Below are 24,239 nucleotides of genomic sequence, written 5' to 3' on the forward strand. Positions count from 1 at the left end.
GATGCGCCTACCCACCCTCTCAGAGACTGAAAAAGAGACTCTGGACGCCGACATTACGGCAGACGAGCTAACTAAGGCACTTTTTGCCGTTAACTCTGGCAAGTCTATGGGTCCTAACAGAGTTCCCATTGAATTTCTGAAAGGTGTGGCTCCCGGAATTGTCCCTCATCTGAAAAACATGTTTGTAGACAGCCGGGATAGGGGTACCCTGCCGCTCGATCAAAGACTGGCCTCCATAGCAGTCATCCTCAAGCCGAATAAACCACCCACCGATTGCGGTTCTTATAGACCGATCTCTCTGATTAGTGCGGAGGCCAAGATCCTGGCTAAGCTTCTGGCTAATCGCCTCCTCGTCGTGCTTCCCTCTCTAATCCATGATGACCAATCGGGTTTCCTTCCGGGACGCAACACAGCCCTGAACCTCGAAGGGTCAACAATGTTCTGAGTCGGCAACCTACTATACAACAAGATGCCGCCACTCTGTCCCTTGACGCCACGATGGCGTTCGATTCGATCGAGTGGTCCTATCTCTGAGGTCCTGCGCAGATTTGGCTTCGGACCCAAGTTTATCCAATGGGTACGACTCCTGTATACAGATTTATTGGGCCAAGTGCGGGTCAACAACCATACGTCTCGACGGTTTAGACTCCACAGGGGAACCCGACAGGGCTGCCCCTTGTCACCACTACTGTTTGCCCTCACCTTGGAACCCCTGGCCCACTGGGTCCGCACGGACGTTTCCATTAGAGGCCTCCAAAGGACCGACGAGATCACAGACAAAATTTCCCTCTATGCCGATGACATCCTGGGGTATACAACCTTTACAACGCAACTTTTACCACGACCTACCATTACCACGCATTTTTTACAACGCAGGATCCATTACAACGCATACCATTACCACGCATGTATTTACAACGCAGGTACTTTTACAACGCATACCATTACAACGTAAGTATTGGTAAGTATATTATTTTATTAAAAATATTATTTGGGTTTTTTGGTAAAGGGGTATTTTTAGGGTTCAGGGTCAGTTTTAGGTTTTTGGGTAAAGGGGTATTTTTAGGGTTCAGGGTCAGTTTTCAGTTTTTGGGTAAAGGGGTATTTTTAGGGTTTAGGGTCAGTTTTCAGCTTTTGGGTAAAGGGGTATTTTTAGGGTTCAGGGTCAGTTTTCAGTTTTTGGGTAAAGGGGTATTTTTAGGGTTCAGGGTCAGTTTTCAGTTTTTGGGTAAAGGGGTATTTTTAGGGTTCAGGGTCAGTTTTCAGTTTTTGGGTAAAGGGGTATTTTTAGGGTTCAGGGTCAGTTTTTAGTTTTTGGGTAAAGGGGTATTTTTAGGGTTCAGGGTCAGTTTTGGGTTTTTGGGTAAAGGGGTATTTTTAGGGTTCAGGGTCAGTTTTGGGTTTTTGGGTAAAGGGGTATTTTTAGGGTTCAGGGTCAGTTTTGGGTTTTTGGGTAAAGGGGTATTTTTAGGGTTCAGGGTCAGTTTTGGGTTTTTGGGTAAAAGGGTATTTTTAGGGTTCAGGGTCAGTTTTGGGTTTTTGGGTAAAAGGGGTATTTTTTGGGTTCAGGGTCAGTTTTGGGTTTTTGGGTAAAGGGTTATTTTTAGGGTTCAGAGTCAGTTTTTGGGTAAAAGGGGTATTTTTTGGGTTCAGGGTCAGTTTTGGGTTTTTGGGTAAAAGGGTACAGTGTAAAAATTAAATATAATTAAATTTAAATTACATTAAATTAAATTGATTAAATTAAATTAAATTAATTTAATTAAATTACATTAAATTAAATTAAATTAAATTAATTAAATTAAATTAAATTACATTATATTAATTTTAATTAAATTAAATATTAAAAAATATTATATACTTACCAATACTTACGTTGTAATTGTATGCGTTGTAAAGTTATATGCGTTGTAAATACATGCGTGGTAATGGTATGCGTTGTCATGGATCCTGCGTTGTAAAAAATGCGTGGTAATGGTAGGCGTGGTAAAAGTATGCGTTGTAACGTCATACATCCACATCCTGGTATATGTAGCTTCACCCGGTCCTCTATTAATAGTCTATTCCATGTCCTCACTAATTTCGGGAAATTTTCGGGCTATTCGATCAACTCGTCTAAATCGACATGCTACATGGCCCCCCGCCCATGCTGCCCCGAGGGTTTTCCATCACGGTGGCCTCAGATGGATTTAAATATCTAGGTATCTTTGTTACACCAGATCCGGAAGTGTTCCATGATCGGAACCTATAGGGTCGCCTACGCAGGCTACACAGTGACGTAGCCCACTGGCGATCTCTCCTACTCTCCCTCCCTGGCAGGGCGGCCTTATTTAAAATGTTGGCGCTCCCGCGTTTCTTGTACGCCCTGCAAAACTGTCCCTTTTCGGTCCCCGACTCCTATTTCAGCGCTGTGGAGAGTGACCTGCGTCTTCTGTTATGGGACGGTGGGGCAGCCCGTATCGCCCTACATAAACTCACCCAAAGTTGGTATGACGGAGGCATCGCCTTGCCTAATCTGCGCCTTTACTATTGGTTGTCGCAATTGGTGGCCATCAATCACTGGATACATGGCTCGTCCATGAATCCGGCCTTCCTCCTTGACAGATGTCAGACCGGGCGGGAAGGTTACTTGGGGGCCCTCTACAGCAAACCGGTCAGGAAAAGTTATGTTGGACCCATGGCACACACGGTCGCAATATGGCATAGAGCCAACAAGTGTATGGGGTGGTCGGACAAACTTACCGAAGCGACACCACTATGGTCGTCACAACAACTGGGACGGTGGGTGACTTAGTACATAGGGGCAAGCTACTGACATTCGCGGACCTACAGACCAAATACTCCCTTGCACTGACAGAATCTTTCCGCTATCTCCAAATCAAGCATGCCATCCTCACCGCCATCCCTGACCTCACCTCCATACCTGAGATTTCCCCCCTGGAGGATAGACTGCTATCTGAACCTCTCCCTGCAAAGGCCATATCCTACACTTACCGTAAGCTCTGCAACAATCTCCCTGACACCTTCCAGCCACTACGGGACAAATGGGAGGAAGACCTGGGTCTCTTAGAAGATGAGGAATTGCGGGCGGCCCTTATGTCCCCTAGGGAAACAGCAATCAACCATTGGTTCCGACGAATCCAGCTGAAGGTTTTACATAGAGCCTACATGTCCGCTCCCATACTGGCCAAAATTGGAAGGCGCCCTGACGCGTTGTGTCTAAGGGGTTACGGCTTACCTGGTGCCTTCTATCACATCCTATGAAACTGCCCGGTAATACACCAATTCTGGGGGGGAACAGTTCGTAAAATGAGAAACTCCCTGGGTAAGCCAGTCCCACTGTCGCCAACAGAAAGTGTCCTTAATATATGGGGGGCCACAGACCTGAACGAACTGGAACTACAGTGGGCGGCATTGGGTTTCCTGCTTGCTAAGCCCTCCATTGCTATGAAGTGGGGCTCTCCCGAGAGGCCGCTGGTGGTGGGCTGGATGGCTGAGATGGACCGCTGCATGCTTGCCGAAAAAACAGTGTACAAAACTAGAGGTTGCCCCACGAAGTGGGATAAGAAATGGGGACATTGGAATAAATACCGTGGTGAACTCTGTGAATCTCCGACAGCTGAATTAGCCATGACCCGGGCTGGACCCTTATGTCGAAATGTACGCTGATTTATCATCCGGATTACTCTGTATTTTGATTCAATTGTGTCGTTTTACATGTGACTGATTTATTGACTTTGCTTTTTCTTTCTAATAAAATCTTATGTAAAAAAAAAACTAAAAAAAAAACTATCTTGCCCAGATTGGGGCTCGTTTGTAGAGAAGTGTGATGTCTGTCTAATGCAGGAGACGTGGGCTTTGGAAGACTTTCAGAGAAGAGGGTTTGCCACCTTTAGTATACTGGCCACAATGAAGGGTAGGGGTAGACCATCGGGCGGCCTAACCACCTGGGTGGACACGCACCTGGGTGCCAAAGCAGAGCAGATACCAACAAATTCCCTGGATGTACAATGTGTCCTCTTAACACTGCCAGATAATGTATAATTGCCCTACTTAACATCTATTCTAGGCCAGTGCAGAGTGGGCAGGAGTCTGGAGCAATTGAACACGTGAGACAGTTTATTTTGACTCTTGACCCAGCAGTTATCCTAATAATAGCGGGTGACTTTAACTGCCAGTTTGAGCCCCTTTGCAAGATCGGTTGGCCTTGATGATGAGGACCAGTTTTGGCATATCCCGGAACCCCAGATTCCACCAGTTAGAGCATGGACTCCTCTGGTCTTCCAAATAAATTCTCTTACCCTCTCATCTTCCCTGAGGGCATGTAATGGGAGGACAAAATCAAACAGACCTGGCCTACCCACCTTCAATAGAGAAGGACAAAATTAGACTATAGATTATATTTTGGTCGAAGCAAGAATATGGAATAGGGTATTGGACTTTAGGATTCACCCGAGAAAGGATAGTGATCATAACACCTTAGTAATGACACTCAAACCCGGGAGCTGGGGCCTGTCTAACCTCGAACTAGCGACCAATCTAATACAACATCCATTGTCGCTACACAACAACAGGCGGACAGTAAAGTGGCCCCACATATAGGGCTCTCCAAATAAATTAGCATACATTTACCAGCAGGTTGTGCCATACATAAGTGAAATGGGTGAGATCGAATCAATGGGCATGCAATCAGGGATGGTTGATAGGCCTTTAGAAATACACAAACAGTTGACCTCCAAATTGTTTGATGTGTTCTACCTGGAAGAAAGTAAAAGGGCAAAATCTGCCCCAGTCCATTTGTGGTATAATGCCAATTGCCGAAAAGCTAAAGCAGATTTGCTAAACGCTGTAAAGGCTAATGATAAGCCGAGGATTAAGCTTTGCCGGCTTAAGTTCAAGCGGGTTATCCATTCAGAAAAGAAAGAGTGGGAAGCTGATCGATGGGAGGAACTCAGAATTGCCCTCTAGTCTATGGACTTGAAATCATTCTGGGCAATAGTTAGTTCTGGGGGGAGGGAGTGTAGATCAGCGATAGAACCCAATATAGCTCCAGCAGTCTGGGAAGCTCATTTTGGAGCTTTGTATTCAAATTTGGATGATGAAGGTATTCCAACCTCGAGTACAAGCCTCCTCCATGAGTATCGATTGGAGGGGGTTTGTGAGATCATTCCCCGCGAGGTAGAATCCGCAATCGTTAAGCTACTACCAAATAAGGCGCCCGGTTTAGACAAGCTCCCCGGGGATTTATTCCGGTCTGAACCAAAAATCTGGGCACCATACCTGTGTGTTCTGTTTAATACCATCTTAAATGGCTAGGGCCCCTCGGACACCTGGCGTGGCGCAGAGATAGTCCCAATCCACAAAAAAGGTTGTCCTCTTTTACCGTCCAACTACAGGCCTATCAGCCTGATACATATTATCCAAAAATTGATGGGACGGATTATTTTAGACAGAGTCCAGGGCTGGATTGAGGAAAACAAGATTTTGAGTCCTTTGCAGGCTGGTTTCAGGACGTGTACATCGACTATTGACCAGATCTTCAGACTTCAGGTCCTTTATTGGAAAACGGTGAGTGTGGAGGGTGGCAGCCTCTACCTCATCTTTGTTGACCTGAAGTCTGCGTTTGATCTGGTCCCTAGGGGAAAACTGTGGAGTGCACTGTGTGATCTTGGCATCCCACCATATCTTTTGGAAGTGCTAATGAGGCTCCATACGGAGACTTATGCACAAGTTAGGTGTGGGAAGCATGGAGAATTGTCAGCTCGCTTCCTGGTGAAACAGGGGGTGCGCCAGGGCTGTGTGCTGGCCCCCACACTATTCTGCCTGTATATTAATGGGCTTATAGATCACCTACTTGGAGTTAAGGACATCGATGCCCCAAGGCTAGTATCAGGTAGGGTGCCCGCGTTGATGTTCACGGATGATACTTTGTTGTTGTCCAAAACATCAACGGGTATCCAACACATCCTGGACGGCTTTGCTGATTTTTGTGCATTTAGAGGCCTGGAGATAAATTTAACGAAAACTAAATTTATGATTTTCAACCCTCCTAGGTCGACCCGCCCAACCCCGCTTTTGGACAGTACTCCCCTGGAGAGAGTGAAGACTTTTGAGTATCTGGGCATTACCCTATCGAACATCTGGAATGGGATACCCAGTTAGCAAAGGCAGTGCTAAAGTTAACCCAAGTGGCGGGGGATACAGAAAATGCACAGAGTGTCTCAGTTTAAGCCAGCTGCCCCGGTCATCGAAATCTATAAACTACAGGCCAGGGCGGCCACGATGTATGGGGCGGAACTCTGGGGGCACCAAAAGCCTATCAACCTCATGAAGGTAGAGCATACATTCATGAGGAACACATTGGGACTTCCAGTCAGTACCCCACTAGTACCCCTCCGTATGGACCTAGGGCTACTCCCCATTGAGGAGGAAGTGGCATTACGTCCACTTTAGTATTGGAGAAGATTATGGTCAGTTCCTGAACTAGCGTCCTATAGAAACGAATTTAGGGAGGTCTGGGCTACTAGGAGATGCCAGAAAACACCGTGGTTAACACATATTAAGGTAACAAGCAGTAGGATTGGATTGCCCGAGCTCTAGGAAACACCAGATGTAGCAAGCCCAGCAATAACTCGGGTCGACATGGTTCGCCATTATAGGCATCATAACTTATTGTCTCTCCATGAGAATTCTACAGTTGGAAGATTGACAATTGAGTTTCTTAGAGTCAAAGAAGACTACAGAAAGGGAGACTTCCTAGACTTGATTTATCCATCATTAGCGAGGAAATTATACATGCAATTCAGGATGGGCAGTCTTCCTCTCAGGTCGTTTACTAGCAAATGGGACAGTAAAAATAACACCGAGTGTCCAGCATGTAAACACAATCTTGAAAATGAAACTCACGTCTTCTTTACCTGTCCGGGCTACTGTGCTGCTCGCAAACGTTGGGTGCTACCTATTTGTAGAAACCTAGGTTTTAGACATTGCTCCCAAGCGCTTAGAGTCCTGAAGTACGACACCCACCCCCCCTATTATTTTTGCCGTCTCTCGTTTTTTAAACGGGATATGGCATAAACGTAGGAGTTTTAAAAAATAATCGCCTACTGTGGTGAAATTGTTTTTTGGTTTTATATTTCCGGCTAAAGGGAAAGTATTGAGTGGTATAACAACTGGATAGCTGGAATATTAGCACAAAACTTAACGATCATTGTCGATAACTATATTATATTTGAATTTGATTTTATGATGGGTTGAGAAATGTATAGTTTTAACCTTGCTTATAATGTATATATATGAATGTCCCCATATTGTTTAATGTTATTTATTCATTTTATTGTCTGCATGTATGTATTTTACTTTGCACTTTTATGGTCCGCTGTGACCGAAATAAAGTTATCGACTGACTGACTGAAATACCTTTGCAATTATTTTTTTGTTCCTAATGTCATCAATTATCAATAAATAAAATACTATTTTTACTAACTAAAATAACTGAAATGATAATGTTAATAATGTAAATTAAAGTGAAATTATTAAGGTATGCTTATTCCAATCATAATATTACCCTTAACCAATAATACGTCTTTAATTGGTTACGTTAATTCTAAATTATTATTAGACTATTTGTTATCACTGCACAAAATGTGATGCTAATCAAAACCTCAACACTACCGAATGTTTAATGATAAACTGTATTTCATTCTGAAATCACACCCTAGCCCTGTCCCACTAATGGTAACTTATTTACTGTAACAATTGTTAACTGAATGTATGATAAATACAGTACCCTTACTATAACTCTACCAATAACCTTAAAAAGCACCCAGCAGTATTTATTGTATTATTATGTTAAAGCAGACAAGGTTATGTTTTTTTAGAGGTAATAATTGGAAAAGGCAACAGTGTTTCAAGGATAATGGTGCATCAATAATGCCCAAACTTGGTAAAAAAAATTTAATCTTTTATTTACCTAACGGTGAATTGTGCGCTCTACAAAAGCATCTGACTTATGACTTATTAATTGTAACAGACAACAGTGCCCAAGTGGCTGGGACATATTTTAACATTGGCATGTTATGACATTCATCGGCGCACATGTTGCATTGAATTTCCAATAATCAACGCATTACTTTTGATGGTGCGGACGCGAGATATGGTAATATTAGAGAGCTAATGGTATGTTCATGTTGAGAATACGGTGGAGCTAATGTTATGTTCATGTTGAGAATACGGTGGTGAAAAAAGATACCATTAGGAATAGATGAACTTTGAATATCTATTTGAAAATCTAAATTAGAGAAAAAAAACATTATGCATCGTGAAATGATTCTAAAAGAACCGTGATCATTTAGATTATTTAAAATGAGGATAAATAAAATGAAAGGTATAATTGTTTAGCTTTGATGCAAGATCTCAGAAAGTTACATGTCAGAATTATTTTTTAAACCGGAAAAAAGAACATCATTAAATTGGAGTCTTACAAGTGTTCTTTATACACCTGCCACTGTGAAAAGGCAAAGGGTAACTGGGAGTTATTCCATATTTAGGAACTCAAGATTTCTCGTTCACAACACAGATTTGTGGACACCAAAAGTAATAGAGAAGACCACAGTATGTAAGAAGAGGCACCTGTCCAGCATCTCAGACATGAAAGCAAGAGGTAACAGCTCTTATCAATAGTTAAATGCCATTAATTTTTTAAGTACTTTTAAATGAAAAGGACATGCCTCTTACCTTTATGAACACATACAAGGCCACTGCTATCGTACACACCAGGTAAAAATACAATATTTTCATCATCTTTCCTAGGAAGGAGCCCGCTCTTACATTTATCTATAAAGAGGAAAAACACAAATTGAGTGCATCCATTATGACACAACAAAGCAAGACAAAAAGAATAAAGTTCATTAATTACCTGTAGGCATTTAGCAAGCATCGAACCTGCTACGAGACTCAGCAATGGAGAAACTAATAACGATGAATTCTCAAATTGTAGGAGATATCCCAAAAAAAGAGAGAATAAATAGATTTTGTGTACTTCATGAACCTGTGAGAAAATAAGTGATGAATTAGGATTAAATGTGCTCAGCATACATACAGTGTCAAACTGTGTACCAGATCATCAAAAGTCATATTACTATGTGTGATATAAATAATAGGTTAGTCAACATTCTGCAATTTCACAACCCACCAACCCGGTCCATTGTTGTACATATTTGACTATATAATACAAAACAGTTTTTATAATCATTTCTTAAAGAATTGCGTAAAGCAACCGTTAAGGTGCTCTATAGTCACTAAAGATCACTTCTATCGAGTGAATAGAGTTTGTAAAATGACACACGCCAAGCCAAATAACACATTCAAAGTCCATTAAATGATTATTGAGCAAATTCACAAACTTGTTTGAGTACTTTTTTTTCCAGTGTTGGCTGGGGAGCCGGATCCAATTCATCCAGAAGTAAGTAAGGTATCAGTCTCTGTGGGTCAACAAGGACTAAACTCAACTGCCTCTGTGAAATCACTGAAAAACCATAAATCCTGTGGCCCATCACAAACAATTTTTGATTCCTTTTTTTCTGCTACCAAAGAGGATATTTCAAAAGCACTGCCTTTTTCACAGAGAACTGTGAACTTTTAGGAAAATATTTCTCTTACAAAGTTTAATACCTTATATTTAGAACGCAAGTTAATTCTACGATTAGGTGTTATTTTGGTATGCAAGGCAATTATTTTCAAATCACAAGATATACAAAATTTTCCCTATGACTTCTGATAGATGTAATGTTAATTGTAATATTTACTTCTACAAAATCATTCTTTTTAACTAATGTGTGCAATCTAAGGACAGATTGTTTTTATTGTCTAATTATTGCCTTCCAAAAAAATTACACTCTGGGACAAAAGTGCTTCCAGGAATTCCAAAGCAATCGAGCCCTACCAGCAAACACTTAACCAAATTAGTAATTGGTCACTCCAAACAGCAGTAACTATAGTTGAAATAGAATGAATTTTTGTAGGAGCTGTGAGGAGATTTAAGCAGGCCTGTATGTCCATTTATAATGTGATCAACTGTATCTTTAGCAGTCATTGCCTACACTCGCTGCTACTCCTACACAGGAAGAAGCACATAAAAAAGTGCAATGCAACTGTGGAATCCTGGGTATCACCTTTCAACGCAAGATTGATTAGTGTGCTGAATGTTCACTTTCTCTGATGCATCAGTGTCTGCTGACCCAGGAGTGCACACCTGGAGGGAGTATTTACAGCTAGTTCCTTAGCGCTCTACGCAAATTCTGATTGTAACCTATGTGTGCTTAAGGGGGCAAGGCCAAGCTAACATGGCTGCAAGTTCCCACACCTGCCACAAAGATCAATCATTATCCAGGGGTACAGGAGCAGGAAAGAGAACAAAAGCAACACCCCATAAGGAAAGTGACAAGGAGGTCAACAATAGAGCTTCACTGGTCATACTTCAAGTAAACTGTGCGGTTGAAGTGGAAGACACAGAAGAGCGCCCACAGGTTCTTATGACTCTAATGCACATTCCACAAATAGGTAGCAGGAAAAGGGGAGTTAGCCAAATAGCTGGATGCTCAGAAAAAGAAGTATCACTGGAGCCTACAGTAGTACATAAAGAAAATGTGTCAGACCAGAGTGTTACCAAAGAGCAAGGAACCGTACACAAATTTCACACTACATTGATGGCAACTGCAGCAACCACAGCAGCACCAGCTAGTAAAACTGATACTGTGTCAACAGATTAAAGTTTGTTACGGCTGATCAACAAAAAGAGCAATAGAAGTGGAGTTGGCACTCCAGACATAGGAAGAGTCACTGAAACTGGTCAGATTATACAGGGAGAAGCGTCTTGCAGGAAAAGTTGAAAATGACAGGCGGCAATGGCAAATTGAGACAAGCATTTGCAATGCAATAGGTCTCGCAGTTGCAAGTGTTTAAGCTATTGGCATTGTTAATAACAAAGCCTTTTATGTATGTTACAAAACAACAATACATAAATATAAGGCATTGTCATTTACAATGCCAATAGCTCAAACTCTCACAAATGTGAGACCTAGTGCATTGCAAATGCTAGTTACTTATTAGGATAAGTCTAAGCATATCACAGAGGAACTGAATCACGAACAAAAATAAGTTCTAAGCCGCACGCAATATGAAATAAAGCTCTGCTGCGAGCCACAAATCAGATAAAAGGGGGGGGGGCGTCACACTAATAATGGGCTCAAAGTAACTAAGTATATTTGAGCAAAAACGATTATTAAATATAAATAAAAGAATAAATGATACGTATACACAACTCTTGCACTTGCCTATTTAGTTTAACCATGTTCTGACCTGTGCCCTGTGGAGGATCACAGATCCTTGCTCTTCCTCCTCCTCCCCCTGGTCCATGGCCGGGCTGCGATCCTGAAGGTGATGAAGGCGGGTCTTAGGCAGCTGCCGAAGCACGGACTGCAACTTGAGGAGAAGTGGTGCCGTGTGTGCTGCAGAGGCAGGGGGACAGTTTAACATAGGCTGAGAGAAGCCTGAATATGAAAAATAAAAACGCAAACACCTAGAAACGGACACCACGCCCAGTAAAAAAAAAAAAAAAGTCAAGCCACACGAAGCATGAATGAGGAAGGCAGGGGAATGCAACGTGGAAGAAGACTCCGCAGAGGTCTTTAATTAACAGCTTCCGCTTCACAAACCATGAAGCGCAACATCTGTGAAGTGGGGGGAGAGGGCAAGGAATGGAGCATATTTAAAAAAATATAGCACGACGTCCATAAAGTGGGTGCTGCACGGAGTTATTAAAAAAAGTTTTGTCAACCTGCGCATAACCGCCCAGCCACCAAAGTTACTGCTAAAAAAGTAAACAAATTGAAGGGAAAAAAAAGTTACATCGGGCCACGAGCCATAAATATGAAGAACAAGCCCTGGTTTGCAGTGGTCAGACACGACGGAAGCCTCTCGGAGAAAGGGGGCTCGAGCGTGAGGCAAGGACATAACACGCCCATGAAGAGCAACAGACGACGAATCCAGACAGGTGGGCGGGCCTAAGGGAGAAAGGGCCGTCACCAACCCCACTTCCAAAAGATAACAGACAATAGATCTCGGAAGCGTGTAGCACATGCACTGCGTCACTAGGCGAAACCTAAATAACGACTACAGGCATGGTCTACTGCATGATTACTATCCTACAAGAACCAATGACAGGCAGGTCAGTGGCACACATGAACTTACTGTAATGGAGGCATCCTCCCACTGGCCATCTACTGCCTTAGGCATGGGGACTGAGGCAACAGGTGTCTGCTTGGAGGGAGAGCGAGAGAGAGAGAGAAGCAGGCACCAGGCAAGGTGCGCGTATGGACTGAGACTGAATTCATCAAACATATAAAGGGGACATTCCTGCTGCTGTACTTTTCACTTCATAACCCAGATTGTATTCACATAATAAAATCAATGTGAGCTGATATGACAACATAGTTTAAAATGTTTTTTTGGCAATGTGCACCCCACTCTATAACAGCAAGCCACCAAACCCCTTTATATCACCATTATATTGTGTATGGACCTAGTCCACTGTTGCTCAGTACACACAATAGTGTACAACCCTAAAATTGCACTGTACTCTGTGACAGTAAGGGAGCAGAGAGACTGTGATATTCAGCTAAAAAAATATGTGACTTAAAGTTGTTACTACTTTCAATGCTTTTAATAGGAGCAGATAAAACAAGTTAATTGAATGCCAGGAAGCCATATCTGCATGATCTGCATCCACCCGTGAGTGAGTGCCCTTCTTGGCTAAGTGTATGATCAGCATACAACCATAACAGTGAGAAATAGGGCACTGCAATCTGGAACACCCAGCAGACTACTATAACAGTTATTAAAAGCATGATGGTTAGTTCATGGTGGCTGAGAACTGAGGGAACAGGCCTTATCCTCCACAGTACGAATACACCAACAGAAAGATGCTGGGCGCGCTAAAGCAGGCTCAAAAACGTGATCTCTTAGTGGCATAGTCACAATGTCCGAATTGGCCAATTTGCTTTTCACTGAGGCGGTGACTGAGAAGTCTTCTAAAATGATCAGGGAGCAGGCTGCATCAATACCAGATTCCACATTTGAGAGCATCCTGAGCAAATTAACTAGACTATGGTGGTTCATGGCCATAGTGAAAGATACCACGACAAAACAGAGATCCTTTCAATCAGTGTTTACAACAAAAGAAAGTTAGTACAACATTAATAGACTGGAAGCAGGACCATTGGTTTATGCAGCAGATTTATAGCTTGAAGACTGAAGTCATGGAGATCATTTATGCTTCATATACATTCCAGAGAAAAAAGATGATGATGACTTGACTGCATGAATGCTCCCGTGTACTATAATGTTCCAGAACGTCCTATTATCACCAGAGTGTGCTGCCACTACTAAGTCACTCCAAATAGAGTCATCCCACTTTTTGACAAGCTAATGTTTGTGATTTTTTTATACTGGGTGCTAGCAATCCAAAACTCAGGAGTAGTTTTTGTTTCTAATGCATTAATGAGGACTTTTCTGGTTTAGTAATAATCCTCGTTTTTTCATAGGAGGTTTAGTTAATATCATTTTCAAGGCGGTAGCTAGCTTATTATGTATATGGACTATAGGAATATCACAGTGAAGAAGGTGGCTAAAAGATGCTAGTGCTGCTGAGAATGCATTGTATGTCTGAGTCAAGGTCTCTAGATTTCCCATGAGTGATGGCCATTTGAAGAACCTTTGGTCGGTACTTCAACTCTAAGTACCGACCGAAGGTTCATCAAATGGCCATCAATCATGGTAAATCTAGATAGTTGGAATTATGAGGGGAAGGCATTTTCTTTAATCAAAATACCTAAAAGGTGATGTGGTTAATGATCACCATCTTCTCTGTTGTCCATAGTGAAATCTACCAGTTTGTCCCACATCGATAACATAATCAAAAAACATATACACTCTATGACCTGCATAGCCCTCCTGGGTGAGAAATGAATACCATGCAAGCGCCCCAGTTACACAGTGACCAATCAGACGTAATCAGTTAAGTGTAATGTTAAATGTTAAATTGCCTGAATCTATGCTTGTTTTGCAAGACTTGGGCTATACAGTGAAACTTTGATTGGAAAATAACATCTTTTCATCAATAAAGATTTAAAACGATCTTTTAATTATCATCTGATCTGTCTCTAACATTCCAACCATTCCCTAAAAATGTTTGTGTAGTGCAATATAAGGCATGTAAGAACTTAAGGTTCCACTAAAAAAGACAATCGTATGTTCAAGAAAGTTTTGTGAAGTTACCTTGTCATTTTGTGTCAATGATAGGCCATCAAGTAAGAATAGTGCAACAGCCTGCACAAAAAGCACGTAGTGACTGTATTCCCACATCATCATGAAGCTGTATGTTGAAGCACTCACAAGGAGGTAGCAAAGCCTCTGAGGAAAAGTAAAGGATTTAGGACATATTAGCACAACATCACAAAGAGAACACAAGCTAAAGTTGTTTTGTCTCAGTCAGCCTCCATGAATTCCCATGACCTGGAATATGCAATTTAAATTTTCTTGAGCTACAGGGAAGAGAAACTAATGCAACAAGAAGGTTTTGTTGCCTACTTGGAAGAGATCATACTACTGAAGTAACACTTCCTGAATGATGCCATTATTCTCTCTTTGAGTAAGCCTAGACTATGTAGCCTATAACCAGGAATCACTCTCTCTAGTCACCACTCAAGTCTGATTTCCTTCTGCTTACTCCACTGAAACTGTAGAGGATATTAAGCTGGATATAGATTTTTCTAACAGCTTGCTTGCAAACAGTGCGGTGGAATTTTATTTTTCCTACCCTTGAATCCGAAAAATATGGCACTCGATCTAAGGTCTGGTAACTTACCCTCTATTTCTTAAAGCAGGGTTAAAATATATACATTCTGCAAAGGATTTTAACCACTTAAATTACATATGTCTATAACTACCCAGGGGCAGTTGCCGATATATATATATATATATACACACACATATCCTATTGCCTTTACCTCTTTCTTTAATTACTCTTTTCAGTTTAATCACATAAATAACCTTGATTTTCACATGATATGGGACACCTTTAAGGCTTGCGGCCGTGATTACATAATCAGGTTTGTCTCCAGAGAGAAAAAACTCTCTCTACATAAAATTAAAGAGACACTTAATCAAATCAAACAATTGGAGCACTCTTATTACACTTCCAAATCTAAAGACTATTTACAAGAACTCAAACGCTAATCTTAAGTTTAATACATTTTCCAGTTATACTGCAAGCTCCTTTTGCCTCAAATCCAGTGCCAAATATACGTTGGTCTAAAAAAAAAACGCAAACTACTAGCAAATTATCTTAAAATAAAAAAAGAAACATAAAATTAAATCTATTCTAGAGGCCCACTCCAATCTATTACACAAAGATACAAAATATTCGAAGAATTTGCACAATTTTATAAAAATGTATACACTCCTGAACAAAACCCCACTGATTCTGACATTAACTTATTTTCTCACACATGCAAATCTTTCAACAGACAACTAAGCTTCTCCGTTTTAGAAAATTACATTACCTTAACCTCATACAGCTTTATCTTCCCTCAAATCTGACAAAGCATTAGGACTTAATGGATTCATTGTCGAATTTTTCACACGTCTCCAAATTTCTCATCCCTAAACTCTCTTTTCTTATAACCTCTTTTCTCTGAAAAGACAAATCCTCTGGCTCTTTCTTAGATGCTTTCATTTGTCTCATTCCAATAGGAGGGCAAAAACTTACATCAATGCAATAATTATACACCTATGTCCCTTGTCAACATTGACTAAAAGATATGCTTCAAAGCTATAGCTCTTTGTTTAGATTCCCTTTTGCCAAAACTCTTCAGTAAAAACAAGCTGGTTTTGTCAAGGGACGTTATGTATCTGATAATACTCACTTCTCTTTTTTTACATTCTCTCCAAATCTCACCTGTCAAAGCATCCTTTAGCAGCGATTACATTAGATGCTGAGAAGGCCTTTGATTGCGTAATTTGGTCCTTTATAACTCATACCTTAAAATGGTTCGGTTTTGGATCAAAACTAATTTCCCTTCTTTACAGCTCTCCTCATGCAGCCATTTTCACAAATGGACATACTTCTTCCTACTTTACATTAGGTAGAGGTGTAAGTCAAGGATGCCCTCTTTCACCCATCCTCTTTACTTAGATACAATCTAGATTAACGTGATTTGCCATGGAAAGACAAACGCATTAAAACTGCAGCCTATACAGATGGCATTCTTTTATTTATATCTCAACCTCACCTTTCCCTTCCAGCTTTTCTTCAGGAGGTCTCATCTTATTCTCTCATCCCTGATTAAAAATTAAATTGAGACAAATTTGAAATCTTACCTTAACAAATATACCTACAAACTTGATTTCTCTACTACGAGCTTCTCCTAGAACACAACCAAACTCAAATACGGAAATGGTTTTCCCACTCACTCAAAACTTCTATCGCTTTTAGTGTAGAAGATTGCAAACTCAAATTAAGTGCCCTGGTCACTCACTCACCGGTACAGCTTAAATCTCTCCTGGTGGGGTCGCCTTGCCACCATTAAAATGATGATGGTTCCCATTGTCCTCTACACTATTTCTAACATTACCCTTTCTATTCCCTTAGAATTCTTTAAGCAAATTAACTCCATACTTTCACGAATCTTGCATCTCTCTCCTAAAACTAAAGCGCTCTAATTCAGATGGTGGCGTTAATTTACCCTTCTTTAAAAAATACCACTCTGCTTTCATCGTGAAACAATCCGTTCACTTGATTTCACCCTCAGTTAACAATCTCCTTTATGTGTACAACTGGAAAAGTCTTTACTCTCTCATTTTTCTCGCCATGAATATTTGGCTTTTTCCAGGAATCCTCAATCTCCTCACCCATTTTCAAACATCTATGCATCTCACTGAAACCCCTACTGCCTTCTGATCCTATAGATACTTTCTACTTCCTCAGTTCTACTATTTGGCACAATACGTCAGTTTTACATAATAAAGCCTTTTATTGGAAAGCCTGAAGAAAGTTTTGATTAATCTGGATTGATCAACTCTATCAATGATTCTTTTCTGACTTTCTCTCAAGCCCAATCTCTTTTTAATCTTCCGCCCTCTTGTCAACATGCATTGCTTCTCTTGCAATCCATTAGATTGCCTGCCCTTAATAAATGCAAATCTTGGCCGTTACAACCCCATATGACACATTCTACCTTAGCCACTTTTACACACTAATCCTAAAGTTTTTACCATCTATTGTCTTCTACATTAATGCTCTGCTCACAGACTTAAGTCAGACACTGAATTTGCACGGGGAAGCGATTTGAGAACTACTTGGCCTATTTCAGTTTGGAGTCTAATTTGGACAAAATTATGGTCCACATCCTGCCCTACAAGCGCTACACAGATATTATTTTACATCTATAACAGACTCTCCCAACCACTCTTTACCAAGTATACCCGGAACTTCATGATAACTGTTGGTAGTGTCGCAACAGGCAGATTTACATAAATTGCTCTTCACTTACTCCCTTCTAAATACTTTCTGGACACAAATTTGGAATGAAATTAAAACTGTATTTCATACTGTAATCCCATTCTCTAATATTAACATCTTCCTAGCAAAAAGAACAATTGATGGACGGAATGCTGATCTGGGTTAATTACATTGTTCTTTCGCTCACTACGCCACCCCAGTTTGGACCCACCCATATGCAAATCAGTCTTGACCCTGCTCCTCATGGGAACAGTCCAGCCCCAACTGTCAGACCGGGTCCTCCTTGGACCGGAAACAAGCATCCTGGACCCGTTTTGGGGGTGATCACCCCTCATCAGCTAGGCTAGCTTGAATCTAGTGGCACAGTGAGTAAGGGACCCATGTGATACCCCGAAACCGATCCCAGGATGCTTGTAACCGGTCCAGGGAGGACCTGGCCTGGCATTGCGGGCTGGACTGTTCCCATGGGGAGCGGGGTCAAGAACCATTTGCATATGGCTGGATCTAAACTGGAATGGCATGGTGTGCAAAAAACGATGGATTTAGGCCCAAATAGCTGTATTGGGCGGTGAATGTCTGACATTGTTCAGCATTCCGTCCATCAATTGTTCTTTTTACATTAGAGGGAGAAGAGGAAATTAACTAGTCAATGTATGAAAACCCCTTAATACCTACAAAATTCAAAAATCCACCAACAGAGCCAGAAGTTTTGTGAAGACTCTGGGTGCTGAAGCACAGCCAAGTGGAAGAGTCCACAACTGGAAATGCTGGCTGGCTACAGAAAACCTCAGAAACTGCTGGTGGAGAGGAAAAACTGTGACTTGCAAATGTACATCCAAAATGTCCAAAGATGTCAGTATCCGCCCCTTCGTCAACCGAGGATAGATACTTTGAAATGTGACCATCTTGAATGCGCGAGGAACCAGGAAACAATTCAATGTTTTTAAGTTCAGCATTGGATGATAGGCCTCTGACACCTTTTGCTCCAGTAATAGTATGGAATAAACTCAGTGCCCCTGCTCCAACTGAGGGACAGGAAGAATCGCTTTCTTGCTGAGAAGTTGATGATTGATATTCAAAAGAGCCTGACGGCATACTGGCTCACTTGGTTGGGGAGTGCTTTGGAAAGACTATCATAAGGTTTATGAAAATTCCAAACGAGATACCCATCGAAGACTACTTCAATCACCAAGGCATTCGAGATGTTCTGCCTCCATTCGGTCTCATTCACTCCCCACCACAACTAAATGAGACCCATGATAGTCATACCTTGGGAAGCTGGGGTTGGGAGCAGTGGGCGAGGGTTTGAACTGGGATTTGTTGAGATGGTATGTGCCCTATACCTCAAAAGGGCTGGGAAGTACATCTCAGAAGTCCGGGTGGGAATGCCTTTTTATAGGTAAACGTTTGCCCCTGGGAAAGGGACGAGCTGAAGCCAGCAATTTTTTTACTCTCCACAGACTTCTTAATCATCTCTTCTAACTGCTGCCCGAAGAGCTTGGAACCATCAAAAGGCAGCATCTTTTTTTATGAGGAGGAGACCTGGGGTTGGGATATTCCTAAAGTCACATGGAGTCTGAAGCCTGAGAGCCTTTGGGCATTTTTTACATGGTAGACTGTTAACTCCAATTTTGTTATAAAGTTGTGATGGGGTTGCTACATGTATCAGTCATTAGGTCCGTTCTGGGTAACAAACTTAGTGACAGGATTAACGTTTGGATAAGGGAATTGGGATTACACAAAAACACGTTTCTGCCTTCAGAATTAAAAGGCTACTCCAAGGAACATGGCTGGAGGCCCGCCATGGAGGCTTGCTGATAAAGAGACCCTTTGAGTCACTTCCCTGCAGAGCCACCTTCATGGTCCGGACTCATGCTGATAAGGTATGAATACCAGTAAGGAACTGCTGAGCCAGTGGGGAACTGGGAGAATGTCCGCCCACAGAATCTAAAGCAAGAAGCACTTCAGACAGTGCAGCAGCCCTGGTGACTTCTTCTGATTTGCTTGATGAGATGGTGCTGACAGGGCTCCTAATATGGCAATACTGGAGCGCCTCAAGTAGATCAGAGACCACATGAGCAAGGAGGTTCTCTAAGGCCACACTGGGGCTGCTCTCTACTAGGCGTAGGAGAGGCCTAGTGCCCCTATTCACCCCTGAATGGGGTCCAGTGTATTTTCCCCAAGCGGCAGTTGGAGGAGGAGGCTGTTACTGTTGAAAACTGGATTGAGAACCTAAAGGGTGTAAAGAGGGAGGAGCTGGATAAGCGCACAGAAAATATTCTGGGGCTCAAATTGACTAAGTCAGAAACGGTGCCATCTCCCCTAGCACACGAGAATGGCCATTAATGCGGTGGTCCCAGAACATATTCCACTGACCTTGGCCAGTACTCTCTGGGGTACATGCGGTAGGATTCTGAGGGGGCGACTCGGTGCAAAGCATCAGCTGCAGTCCTGTATGGATAATTGAGTACTACTGAACATGGCCTTGGATGAGTAAGCTGGTGACCGCAGCGCGCTTTGGAGTAAAATGTATGAAGCCCTCTAATACAGTAACCTGACAGGCAATGCGCCTTGGCAAATGGGAAAGAAGCTCACAAAAGCCAATATCCATTGGCAAAAAAGGGCTGTGAATCTTATTTTGCTATCTCAAAAAAACTAACAGTGACAAGAAGGGCAATTACCATGTAATGAATTTAATTCTTACAGATGATCATAATTAAAGTGTCAAATTACAAACTAAGCCATTGTAAGAGCAAAGCCGGACAATGTTCTTATTTTGATGCTTTAGGCTGCCACCAGCATTTGGGCTACAACTGCATGTCTGTTAATTTCTACTTGCTTATTCACCATTCAGATACCAACTTCGGAGTGTGAGAGTCATGTTCTCCAGATATATAGGAAGGCTCTAGAATAAACCCAAAGGTTTTGTTATACCTTCACTTGAGCAGGTTCATTAACTCATTTTAATCCAAGCTCAGCAAAGTCTGTTTGAGCAAATTACTCAAACTACAGATATGTATTTTTTTTTGCAAAATACAGGAGTCGGTTGGTATGAGTCGTTCTAATACAGTATACATTATCACAGAATAGATCAGTGCATATTAAAATACTACAGAAATCAAGACAAAACATTTTACACCAAGCAAACTTATAAAAGTACAATATGAGCAGTCAAAAAAAAACGCATTAGACTATGGAACAATAAAAAATTAAGACATTTGACCTAAAGCTACTAGATGACACAGGAAAAGAGAAAGGAACCCTATTTAAGAACGATGCAATACAAAGTCTGTAAACAGATGTCACTACAAATATTAATTTAGCATGCTGCTTCGATATTCCAATATCCAGCAGACCCATTTCTACCCCTAAGAGGATCTGTGTTGCAGACAACTGAATTGGATTACCTACAATTTCCGAGACACATTTTTCTATCTTCGACAAAAGGGGTGCCAAAGATGGGCATGCAAAAAAAATATGTACATCATCTGCGGAAATAAAACCGCAGCGAAAACATTTCCCAATCGCATCCCCAGGCTATTTTGACACCTTATCCGGTGTATAATATAAATTGAAAAGTGATTTAAAATGTTGCGCAGAGAGCTTAGCAGACAGGAATAAATCTTTCGCCATTCCCAAAGAAGTTTCAATTTGAATATCCTGCCTGTCTAGTTTAGCCCCCCATTTAAGATTCTGCTGTTCAATGTCATTAGCTTTAGTACCTAACATAAGATTATATAGCATGCCAATCTTTGCCCCCCTTGTATTGCCCTCAATCAGGGGATTTGGTTGAAAAGTTATACCACTATTCTCCAAATACTCCCTAATCTGCAAATATTTAGAAAAATTCTCTCTAGGAAGCTGGTATTATGCCCGTAGTTGTTCAAAAGATTTGAGAGAACCATCAGAATAAAGATCTCCCACCACCCTTATTTCTCTCCCCCTCCAATTATACACCACTCTATCCCATAAATCAACTGGTAAAAATATTGGCGATGCCAGTGGTGTGTACCATGACATTTTCTCGAAGCCAAACATGTCCCTGACTGCTCGCCAGACCTTGTACGCTGCTTCCAGGGTCTTGAACCGCGTACGCTTGTAATAGTTCCATTCCAAATACAAAAATAAGCAATTTTTTGCTTTTACCCCAATAGCATTTGATACATCGAGGGGCATTCCGCGAGCTGCGCCGGAGCTGCACCTGTCAACAAAATACCCATCCCTTGAAGCATACATGCATAATAGTATAGTACAAAGTCCGGTACCGGCCAGCCTCCTAGATTTTTTGGCAATATCATGAAACGCCTAGCCCGTCGTGCTTTGCGCCCTGACCACATGAAGCGCATACAGGTTGCTTGCAGTTGTGCCAAGCTATCCTTAGGGACCTCCAAGGGTATGCAACGAAAGAGATATAAAATTTGTGGGAGAATCATCATTTTTAATAAATTACATCGCCCCACTAGGGAGAGGTGCAGGCATTCGGCACAATCTAATTGTTTCTTTACTCCTACCAACAGCTGATCCCAATTTGCTTTGACCAAAGTGGTTGTGCATGCTCGAAGATTAACCCCCAGATATACAACCTCTTGGCACAGCCTTGGGTCAGCATACTTCGGAATATTTGCACTTAATAACTGAGTCTTAGCGGAATTCAACTTGTAGCCAGATGACCTACCGAATACTACAGCCAATTGTTCAATTGCCTGCATTGCTGTAGCTGGATTCGACGTGACTACTGCCACATCGTCTGCGTATGCTAGTACCTTAAATTGGTAGGATTGTATAAGAAAAGGAGGTATACGCGAACTGGATTCTAGCATCTTTAAAAAAGGTTCAATATATAAAGAAAATAAAAGAGGAGAACAAGGGCAACCTTGCCTAGTACCTCTACAGATTTGTACCTCAGCCGACTCGAGTCCCATAGCATTAATACGAGCAACAGGTCGATGATGGAGTGTCTGCAATGATTTAATGGACTGTGGTCCAAAGCCGCGGCTCCTCATAACGTCCCATAGGAAACACCATGTAACGCGGTCAAAAGCCTTCTCGGCGTCAAGTAAAATTAAACAAAATGGTTCCAGAGTAACTTTCACATAATCAAAAAAAGTTCTCACGATTAACGTGATTTGTTGTACCGCGTTGAGGGATAAACCCATGCTGTATTGTCGATACTAGTCCTGAAATAACTAAGGAGAGTCTATTGGCTAAGATCTTCGAATATATTTTCCCATCTGCATTTAAAAGCGAAATGGGCCGATATGATCCGGGCATATTCGCCGGCTTGCCCTTTTTGTGGAACACTACTATAGATGCCTCATTCCATGTTTTAGGGGCTACGCCTTTCTGTGCCGCTAGCATTGTTGCCAAGAGATCTGTCTTTAATACAGGGAAAAAGGTTTTATATATTTCCAACGGCAGCTTGTCTGGCCCCGCCGCCTTCCCCATCGCCAACCCATGTACTGCTTTTTCCAATTCTTCTAGTGAAATGGGAGCCTCCAACAGTTCCATCTCCTCCACCGGAAGATCCCGCATACAATATTGAGTGATCAAAGTAGCAGCACCTACATCATCCTATACATCATTTTGGTACAAAGTCCCATAAAACTGTCTGAACACCTCCAAAATTCCCTGATCATCTTTAACAGAATCCCCATTCACATCTAGTACTTCGTCTATGCGCTGGGCTGTCTCCCTTGATCTAACTTTTTGGGCGAGACATCTGCCACTTGCCTCGCCATACTCATAATAAATTTGCTTCTTAATAAAAAACTTTTTTGCAGCCTCTTTAGACCAACTCAAATTTAACCTTGCCTTAAGCCGAGCCACTGCCATAATCTGATCCGCTGGATCTATCCCAGCCTGAATACACTGGATAAGAACTTCCTCGGCTGTTATCAGCTCCTGATATAATTCTTTTGTTTTGGCTGCCTGCTTTTTTTGGTTATATAAACCGAAACTCAGCGCCTCTCCGCGAAAAGCAGCCTTAAAGCAGTCCCACACACATCCCACACTACTACTCCCTCGGTTAGTATTAAAAAAGAATATTATCCATTGTTTCATATGGTTGATAAATTGCTGTTCCAACAGTAGTTTACGATCGAAAGAGAAACCCCTTGGCCGCATAGTTGATGTAATACCTGCTATGGACAAAACTACTGGCCCGTGGTGAGAGGTGATTCTCGGATATACCTGAATCGTTGCCTGATTAAGCAATGATTGAGAAGTAAAAAAGTAATCTAAGCGGACTAGCGTCCGATGGGGAAAAGAAAAAAAAGTGTATCCAGGTGCTGCCCCCCTTAAATAGGGCCACACATCCACTAACCATGATCGCCCGTTAATGCCTGTAATGCTTTAAACACACACGGTTTCCTGCCAGTATACCTCAACTGATCGTGATTTAGGATATTAGGTGCTAAGTTTATGTTAAAATCCCCACTTAGGATCAGTGGTGTGGGCCAATTTGCTAATTCAACATTTAGAAACTCAAGCGTGGTTGCTTCATCTAAGTTTGCCCCATATACTACACAAATCGTAAATTTAGTATGGCCCACGACACATTCTGCAATTGCCCATCGACCTAGCCCATCAGATAATATCCTACCAGTATTGGCTATACGTTTTTTGCCAAGAATTGCCACTCCTCTCGCGGCACCTGAGTATTTGG

At 41.8% G+C, this 24,239-nt stretch overlaps 1 protein-coding gene across 1 annotated transcript in view; it reads right to left on the minus strand.

Annotated features, from left to right (window-relative positions):
- The window catches only part of DPY19L4 (dpy-19 like 4), a 672,410-nt gene that overhangs the window by 382,343 nt on the left and 265,828 nt on the right, over positions 1 to 24,239 (minus strand). The window contains exons 8-10 of the mRNA XM_078687017.1: positions 14,332 to 14,466; positions 8,915 to 9,046; positions 8,734 to 8,832 (exon numbers count right to left, since the gene is read on the minus strand). Of these exons, the coding sequence (XP_078543143.1) occupies positions 8,734 to 8,832; positions 8,915 to 9,046; positions 14,332 to 14,466 (366 nt within the window). The remainder of the gene's footprint in view (positions 1 to 8,733; positions 8,833 to 8,914; positions 9,047 to 14,331; positions 14,467 to 24,239) is intronic.

Source organism: Lissotriton helveticus, chromosome 4_1 (genome assembly GCF_964261635.1).
Source record: "Lissotriton helveticus chromosome 4_1, aLisHel1.1, whole genome shotgun sequence".
NCBI lineage: Eukaryota > Metazoa > Chordata > Amphibia > Caudata > Salamandridae > Lissotriton > Lissotriton helveticus.